Source organism: Giraffa tippelskirchi, chromosome 10 (assembly GCF_054371585.1).
Source record: "Giraffa tippelskirchi isolate mGirTip1 chromosome 10, T2T-mGirTip1v1.2.pri, whole genome shotgun sequence".
NCBI lineage: Eukaryota > Metazoa > Chordata > Mammalia > Artiodactyla > Giraffidae > Giraffa > Giraffa tippelskirchi.
In genome coordinates this window covers 84,237,707-84,256,031 of record NC_137284.1, presented here as the reverse complement: position 1 = coordinate 84,256,031, position 18,325 = coordinate 84,237,707, and the positions used below count along the sequence as shown (strand labels likewise).

The 18,325-nt window shown below is 33.6% G+C and overlaps 1 protein-coding gene across 1 annotated transcript in view; it reads right to left on the bottom strand.

The window, feature by feature from the left end:
* PCLO (piccolo presynaptic cytomatrix protein) overlaps nt 1–18,325 on the bottom strand; it is a 359,914-nt gene that overhangs the window by 19,728 nt on the left and 321,861 nt on the right. The window contains exons 22-23 of the mRNA XM_081531727.1: nt 13,798–13,939; nt 9,674–9,747 (exon numbers count right to left, since the gene is read on the bottom strand). Coding sequence (XP_081387853.1) covers nt 9,674–9,747; nt 13,798–13,939 — 216 coding nt within the window. The remainder of the gene's footprint in view (nt 1–9,673; nt 9,748–13,797; nt 13,940–18,325) is intronic.

The window sequence follows — 18,325 nt, the reverse complement described above, 5'->3', positions numbered from 1 at the left end:
ACGTGAACTGTGAACTTCCAGATGTTCAAGCTGGTTTCAGAAAAGGCAGAGGAACCAGAAATCAAATTGCTAACATCTGCTGGATCATCAAAAAAGCAAGAGAGTTCCAGAAAAACATCTATTTCTGCTTTATTGACTACGCCAAAGCCTTTGACTGTGTGGATCACAACAAACTGTAGAAAAGTCTTCAAGAGATGGGAATATCAGATCACCTTACCTACCTCCTGAGAAATCTGTATGCAAGTCAAGAAGCAACAGTTAGAACTGGACATGGAACCTCAGACTGTTTCTAAATCGGGAAAGGAGTACGTCAAGGCTGTATATTGTCACCCTGCTTATTTAAATTATATGCAGAGTACATCATGCAAAATGCCAGGCTGGATGAAGCATAAGCTGGAATCAAGATTGCCAGGAGAAATATCACTAACTTCAGATATGCTGATGATACTACCCTTATGGCAGAAAGCGAAGAAGAACTAAAGTGCCACTTGATAAAACTGAAAGAAGAGAGTGAAAAAGCTGATTTAAAACTGAACATTCAGAAAACTAACATCATGGCATCCAGTCCCATCACTTCATGGCAGATAGAGAAACAATGGAAACAGTGACAGACTTTATTTTTAGGGGGTTCTAAAATCACTGCAGATGGTGACTGATGCCATTGCTCCTTGGAAGAAAAAATATGACCAACCTAGACAGCATATTAAAAGCAGAGACAATACTTTGCTGACTAATGTCCATATAGTCAAGCTATGGTTTTTCCAGTGGTCATATATATATGTTAGAGTTGGACTATAAAGAAACCTGAGTGCTAAAGAATTGATGTTTTTGAACTGTGGTGTTGGAGAAGACTCTTGAGAGTCCCTTGGACTGCAAGGAGATCCAATCAGTCAATCCTAAAGGAAATCAGTCCTGAATATTCATTGAAAGGACTGATGCTGAAGCTGAAACTCCAATACTTTGGCCACCTCATGCAAAGAACTGACTCATTTTAAAAGACCCTGATCCTGGGAAAGATTGAAGGCGGGAGGAGAAGGGGATGACAGAGGATGAGATGTTTGGATGGCATCACCGACTCAATGGACATGAGTTTAAGTAAACTCAGGGAGTTGGTGATGCACAGGGAGGCCTGGCATGCTGCAGTCCATGGGGTTGCAGATTCGGACACAACTGAGTGACTGAACTGAACTAATAATTACTTTCCTCCTTAGTGTACGCCCTGCACACACACTCACATACTCATCAGGATGCAGAAGGATCTGATTCATCAAGCTTTCCACATTTGGAACAAGAGACCAATGTCACTATATATAGAAAGTTAAGTGAGTAAAATTTGTGTTCTCCCTCATTCAAACTGCATTTTACTCTTTAATTCATCTTTAAAATGTACTCTGAAGTGCTTACCAGATGGCCCTTTAAAGCATAGCCAAATTCTTTCTTTAAAATTCTGTGGAACGTAGGTTTGCATTTTATTATTTCCCTTCATCACTTTTTACACTGACTTCTGTTAACACTTTTTCAGCTTCTTCATTTTAAATCATAATTACGTTTAACTACTGATCACTTACAGTGATCATCACTATATCATTTTAGCTGTAAGATGCTAGTGACCAAAGATGTTTTATTTGCATTTTTATTTTGAATCATTTTTTGTACAAAGCCATCCATTCCTATTCGTCTTTTTAGAGAGATCTCAGAGTTGTCTATCCCCTTTTTTTCCTACTGCTGACTTTGTCTGTATTCTAGTCCTTAGCCTTTCTTACTTGGATCACTGAATTCCCTGTCTCCTGACTGCAGACATGATCCCTTGTAATCCATCCTTCAGAGCAGCAAATCTGATCATGGAATTTTCCTTTGCTTCTGATTGCCTGTCTACAGCATATAGTCTAAATCCCTCCTGACAGTGTCTGATACTTGTCAAATTATGTGAGCTGTGATTACCTTTCAAGCTTTGCCTCTCCAACACAGAGATCTGCTATAGTCACACAGAAGTGCCCACAGGTTCACCAAGAATTCACATTCTCTCACGTTACAGAGGTTTGAACAGCAAGTTCCCTCTTATTAAAAACCTCACTAGCCCTCCTCCCATTAGATTACTCATTACTTTTATTTCAAGAAGATTCTAAAAAAAAGTATTCCCTGCCAGGAAGGCTTTCCTTATCCAATCTAAAGCAGAGTGACAATATTGACATACATCTACCTCTGTCATAACTCATCCCAGTTGTACATGAATATATCTGTCTGCTGTAGGGCATTGGTTCTTTCTAGCAGAGACTCAGCACTAATCATCTTCTGTAGAGTCAATGAGGCTTTGTGAAAAGAGCACAATCAATAAAAATGAGGAGTTACTGTACTTTCAAGTAGATAATCTAGTTTTTAATTGAAGCAATATCATTTCATTGGTTCCAGGGTAGTAAACTCCTTAAAAACTTGTCCATCAACATACAGGGCTAACATTACTTTTTAAGACATTTGGGTATAGTGGGTATATTAAAAGAATCTTAAGTTTTAAGACTCTCTTAAGTTTTAAGGTATTTTGTATAAATATCAACTTCAATTTCACAAGTGTATTACTAGGTTTGATTTACCCTTCAGTCTGTCAGAGTTTTAATGTCTTGACTCAAAAATATTTATTTTGTAGGTATTTTGTATAAGTTTCTATGCTAGACCTTGGGAATATCATAAATATTATAATATTTATTTTAGAGAGTTATTATGAAAATACGGCCACCAGATTTTTCAAGATCCCAGCAAAACCTTTAGCAAATAAATATCAGTTGTAATGTTGCTGTGGTTATTGCTGTTAAGGAGTATGTGTTGGGGTTTTTGAGGATAAGTCATCAAGTAGAATGGATATATATATATAATTCAATAGCAAGGATGTCATAATAAAATGTGTAAGGTAAAGCCATGTTACTTTGTTATTGCCACTTAGTATTTCATACACCAATGACAGTTGTCTGGGCTTTAGAGAGCAATGCAAATTACAGAAATCACAATGGTGTATTATTTAGTGGATAAGAAAGCATCTGCTTCTGATGATAAGTCTAAAATTTCATTTGCTTGATGCAGGAAAATACTCAAATGCAGAAGATGACTTGGGTAGATAGCAAAGCATTTTTTTTAAATAAAAGATTTAAACAGGCAAATGCTTCTTTCCTACAGTTGTACTGTTGCAAAGCAAATAATAGAATATATTGATGCTTTTAGAGACTAACAGTCAAACAGTAAAGAAGCAGTGTGCACTTTCCTCAGAATATGTTATCTCATGCCTGTGTTGGAGAAGGAAATGGCAACCCACTCCAGTATTCTCGCCTGGAGAATCCCAGGGACGAGAGAGCCTGGTGGGCTGCCGTCTATGGGGTAGTACAGAGTTGGACACGAATGAAGCGACTTAGCAGCAGCAGCAGCATGTCTGTGTTATTTTTTTATCTTTAAAATTGGTTTATTTAGGGAAAGTGCCACTTAGTTGAGCAAGGGCTACTTATGTGATGTGTCGGTCTTTTTTTTTTGGTCAGTTCTACTATTTTTTTTTACTCAAATATAGGTGTGTTTTTTTTTCTATAAAAAGTTACATAAATTTCCAAATGACTCTCTGGATCAAATAAATCAGAATGTTTCAATTAGAGAAACTAATAATCTAAATGGTGGAAAAATGAATTATCATCATTGAATTTTGCATTTTCCAAAACTCTGAAATTTTCTTTTTGCAGGCTAAATGAATAAAATGCTAAAACTACTTATAGTTTGAATTCTGCAGTATTTTTTTCTACAGAGATTTTGTATTTTATTGGTATCAGTTAAAGTTAGGTGCCTTAAAAGTGAAAAAGCTTGCTCTATGTAGCATTGGTGCTATGAGAATATATTTAATGAGTATGTAAAATAGAGTACTTAGTTGTAGTAACTATTACTAAAAGCTTTCAAGAGAATGGATATTCATTACTATTTGGGCTAATAGTAGGAAGCTACTATTACTCATAACTTTTAAGAGAATGGATATTCATGACTATTTAGGCTAATAGTAGGAAGTTACTATTGCTCATTACTTTTAAGAGAATGGATATTCATTACTATTTAGGCTAATAGTAGGAAGTTACTATTGCTCATTACTTTTAAGAGAATGGATATTCATTACTATTTAGGGTAGTTTGTGCTAGGTTGCTTCAGTCATGTCCAATTCTTTGCGATCCCAGACTGTAGCCCACTCCATGGACTCTAGCCCACCCCATGGACTGTAGCCCACCAGGCTCATCTGTCGATGGGATTTTGCAGTCAAGAATACTTGAGTGGGCTGCCATTTCCTTCTCCAGGTGATTTTCCCAACCCAGCGATTGAACCCTTCTCTTATATCTCCTGTACTGGCATTCGGGTTCTTTACCACTCGTGCCTGGGAAGCCCTAATAGAAGGAAGTTATCTGGGGATTCCCTGGTGGTACAGACGGTAAAAAATCTGTCTGCAATGCAGAAGACTTGGGTTGGATCTCTGGGGTCACAAAGAGTCAGACATGACTGAGCAACTCACACCTCAAATCAGTTCAGGAAGTTATTTATTGTAAACAATGCCATTTTTTCCTCATACTTACAAATACTGTTGGATCACTAGCCCTAATTTTTATTTCCTCATATATCAAAAGATTGAATCATTTTACATAATTTTATGACTTCTTCATAAAAAATCAGTTCTCCCATGGCCCGACTCTTTTTTTTTTTTGATCCAATTTTTCATTTCCCCTAACCTTTAATAACCCTGGAGAAGGAAATGGCAAACCACTCCAGTATTCTTACCTGGAGAATTCCATGGACAGAGAAAGCCTGGCAGGCTACAGTCCATGGGATCACAAAGAGTCAGACACGACTGAGCAACTGACACAACCCTTAATAAAGTTACAGAGAAGAATCTACTATCAACTCTTTATATCTGTTTCTTTGGTTCTTTTACATTCTTATTTCTCAAAGTAATTTTGTGTTTCCTTTATAATTTATTTATATTTAAATTTTGGTATGTCAAGATTTAGTCTTCTTCATCCTTGCAATATAGTTATGTCACAATCATGATTAAACTAATATTTGGCATGCACATTAATGTGACTGATATTGCTCACTTCTGAAACCAGTGAGTATTTCATGGAGTTCTTAAAGAATTTTTCCCCCCTAGTTATTAATTACTTGGTTTTACAATTTGCTTAGCTTTCTATGTACCTATTCCTAAGTGTTCCCAAAATTTCCACGTGTATTAACCCTTCTGAAGGCCATTTTTCACTTAGCTAGATACTAACTCCTGTCAATTCCTTTCTTCCCCTTCCACACTACAGCTCACTCATCATCACCTGTAGTTAGAACTCTCAGTATTTGACCAGCTTTTTCCACGTATTCTCTCTGCCCACTGCATAACTGCTGCCTTCAGAGTCTCCTCATTTCATCACTGGTGTCCCCACCACTCTTTTCTCTACCCTTCTTGTCTCTTGGTTCCCAAGCCGTGCGTGTGTGTGCATGTGGGGTGGTCAGCGTATGCGTGAGTGTGGTTTATTCTCTATGTTGGTGGAACATATCTTCAAGTAACTTCCAAGATAGGTAGCATGGAGACCTAAATTTTTTTGAGAACTAGACATCCCAAGCTGATTTTATTCAACCCTTATACTTAATGGGTAGTTTGTGGATAGAATTTTAGTTTACATTCTCTTCCACTTGAAATTTCTTTTAAGTGCCTATTATTGCTGTTGAGACACTGTATGAATTCTTATCCTTCCTCCTTTGTATGTAATATATTTTAACTATGTAAAACACATAGTTATGTATTTTATTGTATTATGTAATGTATTTTAAACAACTATAAACTAGTTGTTTATAGAAACATTTGGAATCTTCTTTATATCTCTTGCTGTTTTGAGTACAGTAACTTTGTCGAAATTCTTAAAATCAGACAGAACAAGATTTAAAGTTGTTTTATAAGCTGCATAATGCCTATAATGTAATTGATATTAATCTTAGTTAACAGGCCATAATCAGCAACAATGTTGATTATTTTCCTTTCCAATAATTGCAGACAGTTTTATAAATTTAAAATATTTTTCATGCAAAAGTGCTCTAACCATTAATATTAAAAAAGGATGGAAAGTACAATGGGCAAAAGTCAGGAGATACTAGATTATATATCAGTAGATTTTAACTTTTGCCATTTAATTAGTTGACTCTGGGTGAATGGTTTCATTGTTCTGGGTCTCTGTTTCTACAACTTTAAAGTGGAAATCATTATTCTATATTTACATCCCCTACTGTTTCATGAAAATGAATCAGAAAATGCATTCATGTGTTAAAGGCATTTAGAACAAAGTATAACTATGTATCTGTAGTATTTATATGTCTTTTTTTGTTAATTTTCCACATCTATGCTAAGAGAATGTTCTTGGTTTATATTCATTCACTACCCTTTACTATGCTTTAAAGTCCTTATTTTGATTCAAATGCCCCTCTCTCATAAATAAATCAGAGCACTAACTCCCAATGCAAGTATTTCAGGGACTTCTAGGCAATGAAGACATTTCCAGAAAATATTAAAAACTGCCATTACAGTATTAATTTCAGAAAGTCTAAAATGTTCTGGGCTTACATTTAGCAATTGCCAATTCTTTGATTTGTGCTTATGGCTAAGAAATGGTCAAGATATATTTAAGAAATTTAATTCATTTCTAGTGCCCAGTTAATAACCTCCAGTGATGAATCTGTCTCAGGTAAAGACCCTGAATTATTTTTTATTTCAATAATAGACTGTTTTTAGAATATGCTTTCTATGTTAAATTCCCAGTGAGTAACCGAGGACTAGAAATCATTACCACTGAATTTTAAACTCAGGCAATTTAGGAAAGCATAATAAGGTCTAGGAAAGCCATCCTTCATGGAGAGGCAGCATTACTATACAAGGGATCGCATGAGAATTATTCTGGAAAGAAAAGTGGTTTGAAACACTGTAATAAATATATATATAATCTTTTCAAAACAAACTGGAAAATGTAAGACCCTGAAAATATCTTTTCTGTTGGAATGCCAAAGGGAAAAAAAGAGAAGCCATTTTAGAAAACATGAGTTTAAAAGTCTTGGGGAAAAGCAGGCCAGGAGTAATCACTTACATGATACAGGCGATGATATGGAGCACTGTAGGAGACTCTTTACCAGCTGAGCTACCAGAGAAGCCCCAGGGACAATGACAGCTAGCATACATTGAGTATGAGCCAGTCACAGTACCAAGTACCTTACACTATTTCCATCAATCCTTGCAACACACACTCATGGTAGATACTATTGTTATTCTTACTTTTGTAGACTAGGAACCAGAGACTTGGAAATTTTGAGTAATTTGTCTAATATCATACATATAAAAATAGTTGCATTCACATTGACATTTAAAAATATATATCATGTCCATGAGTGAGAAAATATTATATGTAAAGATGTCAGTTTCCTCAAAACAGTCTTAGAATTGTAGTATAATTGCAACAAATATTCATGTGGAACTTCCTTTGCTTCTCAACAGAGTTTTTCAAAAAAATTGAAAAATGGCTAAAAGCAGTCTAATTTAGAAAAGCCAAAAATAAAACAAGAATAACAATGAGACAGGCACTGACAGATACAAATAGAATGAAAGGTCAACAAAATGTTCAATTAAGTCCATTACTAGACATGAATATTCTTGAAAACTCTGAATATGATTGATACGGTATTTCATACTAGGTAGGAAAGAAAAGCTTATTACCTTATCACCTTATCACATGGAATAAAAAAATTTACTTAATTCAATATTACCTTTCACAAAAGAGCTAGGAGAAAATAGAAATAATTATGTATCTAGTATCCTCCATGTGGAAAAAGAATATTCAAGCAAATGATTAAAGAAGCAATAAATAAAATTATGAATTTGACCTCACATATTTTTGAATATGAGTTTAGGAATAAAAGTCAGGGATTTAAATTGCCACTTTAAAAGGCTTGGACACCCTTTGTTCACATTTATGTCACTCATAGCCATGGACCGAACAACCAGGGATTGTGCTGCAATCTAAGCTTCATCCCCAGTGCTTAGTGCCATTAACAACAGTATTTGCTGAGGGACTCCTTGGATGTCCTAGGAACATCTGCTACTCTATTCTAGTTGGGGGTCTTTCAGAATGATTTTGTATTTTTGTCTCTGCAAGCTAATTTTTAAGCAACCCAGTTGGACAAGGAGATGAAATTAAATGAAAATTTTATATAGAGCACTTGTATAGTCTAACCTACAAACCCCCAGAGAGATAACTATCATTTACTCCATTTTCTTTTTCCTATTAGAGAAAATATTTGGAGAAAATAATTAAACAAAACAAAACACTTTTTTGTGTGTGTTTATGAAAACAAGACAAGACAGAGGACTCCAGTTCTGAGACCTAGATTTTTTCTTGGTCAGGAAGTCATTTCTGTTCTACACTTGCTTCATGGACTTTGCAAAATATGTTCATATACTTAAGAAGGACTCATATTAATCACTATCACAGTTACATGTGAAAAAGATACCTATATAAAATAGATGAGATACCAGTTAAAATGAGATTTGCATTATTTCTATATAAACCCTTATGCTTAATAAAACTTCCAATATTAAATAAAATCTTGTTCTCTCCTAAACCCCTGCCCTCCCCACCCCACCACATCCTTAGGGTGACATCCTTAGGTGATGTGCTTTCACATACTCAATTATCTGAAAATACTTGTGAGTAGAGTTTAGCATATTACTAAGATAGTAGAGGTTTATTTGTTCTGGCCCACTGAAAATGAAAATTGAGTGATCAAATTCAGGCTTCCAAAGATACTTAAGAGAATAAGTGATTTATTAGGGTTATTTGTTCTTTAAATGCATGCAGCCAGGCAAATGAAGCCTCACACAGAGTTGAGATCCTAACGCCTCCTGCTAAAGCTTGTGAACATCTGGTTTAGGAGAATAAATGGGTTATGTCAGTCACTATATGTAATGTACATGGATACCCAACAGCAAAGAATAACACAATTAGAAATTCAAGAAATGTGGCAAAGTCCAAATTGTCTATTTTGAGTGTATTAGAAGTTTTCAAGGTAAACTGTGGAAATACCAGTACAACTGGAAAGTCTAATTGATTTGATTTAAATCTTTCAGGTGATCTTGCATAAGCTCTCCCAAGAAGTGCATATTTTTGGACTGGATTTGGATTGGCTCTTATATCCACTTCTAATTTAATAATAGCTACAATTTAAAGAATATTAATCATGTGCAATACATGGTGCTTATTTGCTCTTTACATTGTGCACTGATTTAAACTACGGGTCTTCAATCATTCATTAGCAGAAATAGTTCACAAAAATTACTATTTTCCACTACAACTTAGATCAGAATTTCAGAACCTTTGATTGATCTTATGTTCTGACACACTGAATTAATCTCATGCTAGGATTAAAATTTATGAGTCAGTGCTATACAGAAGATGAAACATTATTGGAAAAAATGACTAAGAGTAAAACAGATTTTTAAAAAATCAGAACTCATAATAAGTTGACTTGTTCAATATGTAGTACTTAGAAGTCAACATTAATATTAAAACAAAAACATACAAACAAACAAATCTGTATAGCATACAGATTCAACCAAAACCCAGGATAGTAAATTTTAACTTACCTTCAGTGTCTGCTAGTCCTATGCCTACTCCTGTCTGTTTTATAGGCTCTTGCCCATTCTGTCCCATCTTTCCTCTGTTTAGAAAGGAAATAAAAGTTTATAAACTCCAATTATGATCTTAAATGCAAGCGTGAAGTCTAAGTTTGAAAAAATAGAATGTGACATTATATATTCAGACCTGCAACAAATTACTTGAATGGAAAATATAAACATAATAAATTGATTTCTATCATGTTAATTTTAAAGTGGATATTTGCTCATTATTCCTATTTAGGCTAAACATTGTACCTCAAAATTCAGTGTTCAATTCATAGACTCATTTATCAAAGACCAGACCATCATGAAATCTTCTAATTTTTTTTAGAATGGGGATTTTTTTTTTTTTTTTTTTTTTACCATTTTTAACTCAAGAAGGAGGAGGGTTTTTTTAAATCTACACTTTGTTATGATGAGTTGTATAGATCTTTTGGTGAGAAGGGAAATTTTGAAGTGAATAACTTAAAATAATATTGAAATAATATGGATGTTTATTTCTTTCAGATCCTTCCTATGCGTAGCTTATGGGCTTTTGAAGTCATCCTGCTTGATCTCTGCTTCTGGCTGTACTACTTTATGCTGCCATTTAAGGTAAATCTACTTCATCTGGTAAAGACCATTTCTTCTTTGTAATTTAAGGATAGTAACATGAGTTACCCTTTGGTTATGAGAAAATCACATGGAAAATGTATATAAGTGCTTAGCACAGTGACTGATACAGCATAATATTCAATATATATAAAGTACTGATAGGTAGTTGCGTACATAATGGCTTTAGAATTCAGCCAATGGCTACAAACCGTTTTTAGTTTTGGCCTTAAACTTCTTGGAAGTCCAAACAGATGAAGAACTCAGTACACTCCGAGCCCGGTGAGTTCAGAATATTGATAGTGTAACAGCCAAAAGACTATAGGCACTTCTTATTTCTTCAGAGAAAAAGTTACATGGCATACAAAAGATTCTGAGGTTGCCCTTATATGTAGTTATATAAGATATTCTAAAAAGATGGACTAAAAATGTTTACGTGTTTTAAAAAAAGGTGCTTGATCAAAGAAATGTCTTGATATTATACTTTCCAGACAATAATTCTAACATGGCAGTATTTACTAACAATTCATTTTTATTCTCACAAAAATATTTAATTTGCCCAACTGGCGAAAATGTAACCATACTTATTTCTTAAGAATCCAATTACATCTTACTTGAAAACTACTCTAAAGATCCTCTTATCATTTTACTGAAATGGTTCTGCACATAATGAAAGAGGAACTGATGTAAATTCAAAAATTATTTTACCTTTAAAGTCATTACATTTTTCCAATATAACAATCCTAGGTCAAAGTTTTAAGTACACATTTTTATTAATTGATATTGTGAAGGATAAAGTTAGAAATGTTAGAAATTATATATATATACATATATATAGTCTGCATCTGAATATGTATAAAAAAGTCTTGATTAAGCAATGCACAAAACTTCATCTTGTGCAGTTACTTCAGTGAGATTCAAGACAAAGAGTTGATAAGTTAAAAAAATTAACTTTGCTGTGTCTGCTACTATTACACAGTGAGAAAGCCTAATAGTAGCAATCTTACCTTTAGCAGTACCCTATATTAGTAGAGCTAGCCAACACACAACCTGTTATTGAGCCATACTCAGTTGAAAGTGACAAACATTTTAGCAGTGCTAATCTGGTAGATCAGAGTGCTAAAAACTTACTCTTCTATTCTATGCCAGACTTTCACAAAATAAGTATAATTTTTAGTAATTGTAACAAGAATTTTTTGGATAATTTTTTATTTGATCTTGAGGTTTAGATTTAATATTTTAATGATGCCATTCAGCTGCAGTACTTGCTTCTATTGAAAACGGATTTTAACATTTGGTATTTAGCCAAAATGTATATTAGGTGCATTTCTAAGATTATACAGAAAACTTGCAGCACTGTGAAGTTAAATGAAGTACAAAGGAAATATAACTGTGGGTCATATAAAGGATGCAATTTTTTTGAATTCCCAATAAATAACCTTCAGCTCAGAACATTCTGACTGCACAAATGATAATGTTTATTTGTTAAACAATCACCAAGTAGTTATTGAACATTTACGCTAGCCCAAGCAATAATTGTGTTAGATACAAAGGGAGATAAAAGAACCACCAAATACTGCTTCTTACATATCTCCTGTAATGCTTTAGAAAAGAAAACTTTCTTTGTGCTCATATGGCAAAACAATAGCTTCCTAGGCAGTTTTAAAAGCTTTTGATTTACAAAAGAAACAGGAAAATGGGAAACAACAAAACTGAAATGTGGTCTGTAGGTAAAAAAAAAAATCCACTTTAGACATTCAGATATTGAGGAAATGATGTACTTTATGCTCTGGAAGTTATAATTTTGTCATCAGTGTTAAATTATATATCTTGAAATGTACAGATAAATTGGAAGGTACAGATAAATTGGAAGTGATGTGTGGTGCAAAACCTTTACAGACATACGATATTCATAGCTTGGAGAGAGGAATGCAATGACTTTGTGGGAATTCTTTTCTGTTAAACTGGATCATCAATGTGTGGACCACCGAGATCATATTCCTTTTAGAAACCATTGCCAATAAAAATGAACTGATTAAATACAAATAAGTCCATTAAATCCACAACCTAGGTCTTAAAAAAAGTAGATGGACAGATAATCCAATACTGAGTCAAGTAGGAAAAACATATCCTGAAAATCACAAAATAAACATATTTTTCACTGCACAAATCTATTTTACCCTATTATTTTGCTTTTATAAACTTGAGCCATCATCTAAATATTACAGCTCTTCTGGGGATCAAAAGGAAAGATTTGAAAAAAACCTTGACATTAAAACAAAGAGAAGTAAAAGTTCCACTCCCAGAGAAGATTTCATTCAACAGAGAAAATTAAAAAGACCTTTTAACAAGGGCCCAGGACAGTGGTTCACAAACTCACTCTGTAAAGGGCCAGAATATGAAGGATTTGAATGGTCTCTGCGGCAATCACACAATTCTGTCCCTAGAGCACAGACAATATTAGGTAACACATAAGCAAGCTGGTGGGGCCACATTCCAATAAAACTTAACATATGGACACAAATTTCAAATTCACGCTTATCATGTATCACAAAATGCTATTCTTCTGGGCTTTTGGGAAACATTTAAAAATGCAAAAGCTGTTTCTAGTTCTTCCCAGACCTTACAAAACCAGGCAGTGGGCTGGATTCACCCTAGCCTAGATCCTGGAGCTGTGGCCCAATGGCATTTTTGAAAACTTAACAACTAGTTATTGGAGAAAGTCAGGAAGTTTAGATTTTGATATTGGAATAGAGATAACATTTATCTTGGATTTATCTTGGATGCTACTAAATTTTGCCACCAATATGACAAACCATTCTAACACATTCTAAACACAATCTGCTTTAGTTTTGCATTTTATTTGCAATATGATTTTCTTGAGGCTTAACATATTATAAATGAACTTTATTCCAAGAATATCTATTTGGGGACCTATATACAGCTTATTACTTGTTCTAGAAAATATGGTTCCACTTCAAAATATTCCATTTTAATGGTAGAAGAATTTATAGTTGAAAAGTTATTAATAGTCCAATGTGTTTTCTATTTCAAATATGATATATGAGCTCTTTATATATCTATTTAAATGTCTTCTGATTCAAAATAAATTAATCTATACATTATATGATTAAAGCATCCACATACTACTGCTGCTGAACTTCCTTCAGCATCAGTTCAGCCCAGTTCAGTCGCACAGTAGTGTCTGACTCTCTGTGACCCCATGGACATCTAAGTTATTATTTTAGCAGTTTTTTCTATTAAATATTGAATGTACTGATTAAGTAGTCCTGGTAGTGATCAGCATTCATCCTTAGAATTCACTAAATTAATCCAATATTTCCTGAAGAGTATTTTTCTGTTTGCGCAAAGAGTGGGAGTGCTTCAGAGACACTGACTCAAACTTGGATAATTATCTAGTTATTTCCTTTTCATTGGTAAGAAAAGCTTACTCACGATGCTGTTAACTTTGTAGTGGAAAAAAAAAGAGAGCCACTTACATCCTTGGAATAGGAAATAGATTAGTCTCCCCTGCAGTGCTGCTGCTTCCTTCACTGTCCACGCTATACCCACTGCCAAAGCTGCTGCCCGAGGAGCCAGTGGACACGGAGCTTTCTGCAGGCCGGTGATTGGTGGGCTTGGCTGCATGGTGTGGGAAGAGTCAACGCCACAGTCAATCAATGAAACTCCAACTGATCTCCAAATGCAACTTAAACGTTTTCTTCATTTACATTATAAAGAAACAGCTCTGGCAAAAACTCTGCATTTCTTAACCTGCCTTTCATTTTCTTTTCCTTAACCAATAAATTTCAGTGGCAACACTAAAGCCCTTGATTGTTTTTGTTGGACAAAAAAGAAAAACAAAATCACTTCTAGGGATAAACCATCAGATTTTTAGACTGAGTTAAATATTATTACTATTTGTTGTGATTTATTTGTACTGTATTACAATAATAATATGGCAAGCAAATAAGAATTGTGGCTATTTCATGGAGAAAAGACTTCAGGAAGACTTGGGTAGATAGAGTGACAGAATATGTGAAAATTGCTTCAATATTTTCCATATTAATAACCAATAATTTAAGAAGTCAAGGTGCAAAATAGAATAGATCATTTCAGGAAATGATTAAAAATTCTGGACTTGTTTGTATGTAGCTCTACCAACTGCCTCCAGCAGGTTTTAAAATTTGAAGATATTTATTTCCCTTTAGTCGTGTCCTAGTTTATGAGTGGGAGTTGTTTTAAATAACCCATGAGTTTGATTTTTGAACATAAGAATGCATATTCCCATAGAAGAATTATGAATTTGTATTATAAATTATGCAATAATAGTAATGTTAGCAGAGTTCTAGATTAGAGATTTGGGAGGAAATTTTGATGCCAAAGAAATGAAGAGAAACAAAGAGTTTCCTCTTTTTTGTGGGGGTTGGGGAGATGCTCTAGGTAGATTTTTGAAACTATCGTTTGTCTTCTGCTGGGTGGTCAGAGTTTTAAGAGTGTGAGCTTTGATCTCACAGAATATGGTTTTGAATCCCCAATCCTGCTGAAGTAACTCTAGGAAGTCTCTTTCCTCATTTGAAAATAATGGAGTCAATAAAGCCTCCCTCATAAGATGATGATAATGAGGAGGGAGATAAAGCTGGAATACAGTAACCCACACTTCTTTGTATTGTGATTTTCTTTGCTATACCCGTCAGACCTCTTCTTCAGGGCTTTATCATCAATGGCTGTTTCCCAGTCTTTGAGAGTATCTGGTCCCTGACAATGAATTCACCTTGATTCTCTTCTAATTTTAGATGTACTCTAAGCTGCAAAACTACTTAGATTCTCTCTCCTCCATAAATACTCTTCTACTGTTTAGTCAGGAGTTTCTTAAGCAGTTGGATGGATCCACACCACTTGGTAAAGAGTTGATAATCTTTTAATGATCTTATATTATCAACATTTTTCTTAAGGAAATGTATAAAAGCACAATGGCAATCTGGCGGTGCTTTAAGCAGTATACCCAAATAAAATAGAAAACATAGATACTGTGAAGGAAATCATTTGAGGGTAGGAAACTATCAGATTAGCTAGGATCAAGTCTTTCAAAGGTTTTAAGACTTTTCTCACTTCTTCCCTTCCATTTCTGAACAAGCAGCTTCTCTAAAGCCACCAGAAATTTTCATACCATCTATTTCAGTGATAGTAGGATTCTTTTTCCAGAAGAGAGAAGGAAGAAATATTTGATAATTAGTCAGTTATATGTCAGGTGTGTATTAAATTGGGAATAGCTAGTTAGAAAAGTGCCTGAATCCTGCTAAGTAACCAGTCACCAGTGAATTAAGAGTAATACATAGGACTAGATTTCCAGGAAATAATCATAACGCTTGTTTAATATTCTCTTTTGACTTATGTAGAAGAAACCTGACTGATGTGTTAAAGACTTTTTAAAAAGATAAAGTTATAAAATGCAAGGGTAATATGACATATAAAATTATGAACACAATAAAGTAGATTAAACTGTATAATCAACTGCATAGTGAATCAGACAAGTCAATGGATTGTAAACAAGGAAAAGCTATCACACTTTTTGATTGTCAATAGATAATTCAACTAACTAGATTGTTAATATTTTTAGTATGATACTGAATGTAAGAAAGTGATTTCATCAACTGGAAAATCTCAATATATTATTTTCAAACACAAACCTTAGTTAATAGACATTATTTTTAAAATCAATTTACTAATTTAAAGCCTTTTTTTTAATCCCTGAGCAATCTCACAAATCTCACAACACATTAAAATATCCAATGATGTCTTATTATTTACATTTCAAAATATCTAATCTTTTCTTTGGCAAACTTTGATTTTTACCTGATGCAGTTTCTAGCTCTAGTCCTCTTCTGGGATATTTGAGAAATGTGAACAGAATGTAAAACAATATAATCATAGCAAAGGAAAAAGGCTAGAAATAAATTTAAGGAAATAGTTTTTTCATATTGTCTAGGTGAATGGAAATTTCATGTGGAAAACCTATTAAAGTGTTGCCAATATTTTAAATGCAAACCACTAATATCTAAACAAAGAAAACTAAATATAGGGAACATATACAAATTTCAGAATAAGTCTAAGTCCACCTTTGTAAAATGAAATTACATGTAAAGTTAAATCTAAAGAAATTTTGGGTATTTAGATGAATAACTCAAATGAATCTATATGTTGGGCATTATTTTAATAAGATGTCTGTGCATGTCTGCATTTTTTTTCTTAACCTGATATGTAAATATAGAGATAGCTTGACATTTAGTTAGTTCCTTAAAATGAATTCAATTATAATGCAGAATATATCTTCCCTGTACAGGGCTATATCTATGTTGCATAAAATGAGGTTAATTAAAAATATAGAAATGCAGTTTTGATGAGCTGGTGCTGAGAGTCCAAATATTTTAATAGTTCCTTTTCAGTTACTTAAAACAACACATCTATTTACTAATTTTCTTTAATTGAATCAGCTCCCACATAAGAAACCATCAATTATATTAAACTGAACTAAATCTGTATTTCTGCAAACCTCCAACAGTAAGTCCTAAAAGCAATGAATAAAGTTCTTTAAGGACTTTCTATTAGAGGCCAGATTGTAATTTCAAGACATCTCATGATTTCAGTCAAATTCTTTAGTTTGCTTTATCAAATCTGTTTGGTTTACTTTATTGTCTGTTGTTTTCCACATGTACCTCCCATAATTTTCCTTTGTATACTCTTCACTGAAGCCCATTCAGACCACTCACTTTGAATCTCTATGATTTGGTTTTTCTTCTCCTGAGTTCTAGTCAAGTCTCTTTCCAATTTTGTTATACCTTCCTCTGACCCTTTTATTTTCTCTATCTAAATGGTACTCATCTGGAAAGGCTCAGTTCAGATAGAATCTGCTTCATACATTTCCCTCATCTTCACAATCAGAAGTGAACTCTCCTATATCTAGACTCCCATAGCACATAATTTGTATACATTTTACCGCAATAATCACTTTCTATATTTAATTGTAGTTGTTAGATTCATGTGGTTATTGGAAGCAGAACCTACCTATGTTTGTTCCATGGTAGCCTTCTTAAAAGCTTAATCCTGGAACTATGCTGAAGCAATATTTAATAAATTGATAGTAAAAATTATAATAATGATAATTATATTAATAATTCTTTCCTTTGACCAAACAACTTAAAGTATCTGAGTGATATAGAAGAATTCTCACTTTTTAAAAATCCAGTTCTGTGTTGATACAAATCAAAAATATCTCATCAGAAACACCAGAGTATATAGTTTAGTTTTTTTTTTTTTACCCCATGTTCTTTATCAATGAAACTTTGGGTAATCTAGTTTTTTTGGTTAACTTTTAAAGTCAGAGATTCAACTTTAATCTGTCATACTACGTAAAAAAATGTGATCACTTAACCAGATGTTTTGTCATCCCAAATACCCCCAGACTGGTTTGACTGAAAGAAATATTTAATGACAACACATGATACACAGAAGAGCATAGCCTTGTGAATTCATAACAGACCATGAATATTATATATACACACACACATATATATATACACACACACATATGTATACATACATATCTATATTTCTAAACTGGAGTGACAGAACAATACATATGCTAACATTCCATGGGAAGTACTAGAGGGTGCTAACACAGACATTAGCACTTAAGCTGACTGCAACTCTTGGTGTACGGACAGGAGGTAAGCTCTGGTTTATATTTCAGTATTATGTCTCTCTACATTTCTTGTAGAAAATAATACTTTAGAACAGTAAAACTAAATATGACTTTTCATAATTTTATGATTTCAAAATTAACAATTTAAAAAATCTTTTCATTCTTCCAACTCTTTAACAGAATTTCAGAAATCATGTATTATGCACCTGTGTATTATATATGAAAATATTTATTTTACATTAGATTTAAGGCTTTTTTAATAATGAAAAACATTTTTGGAGCCATTTTCTTAATGAATTACATTTTGGGAGGCCTGTTTTCTTTTT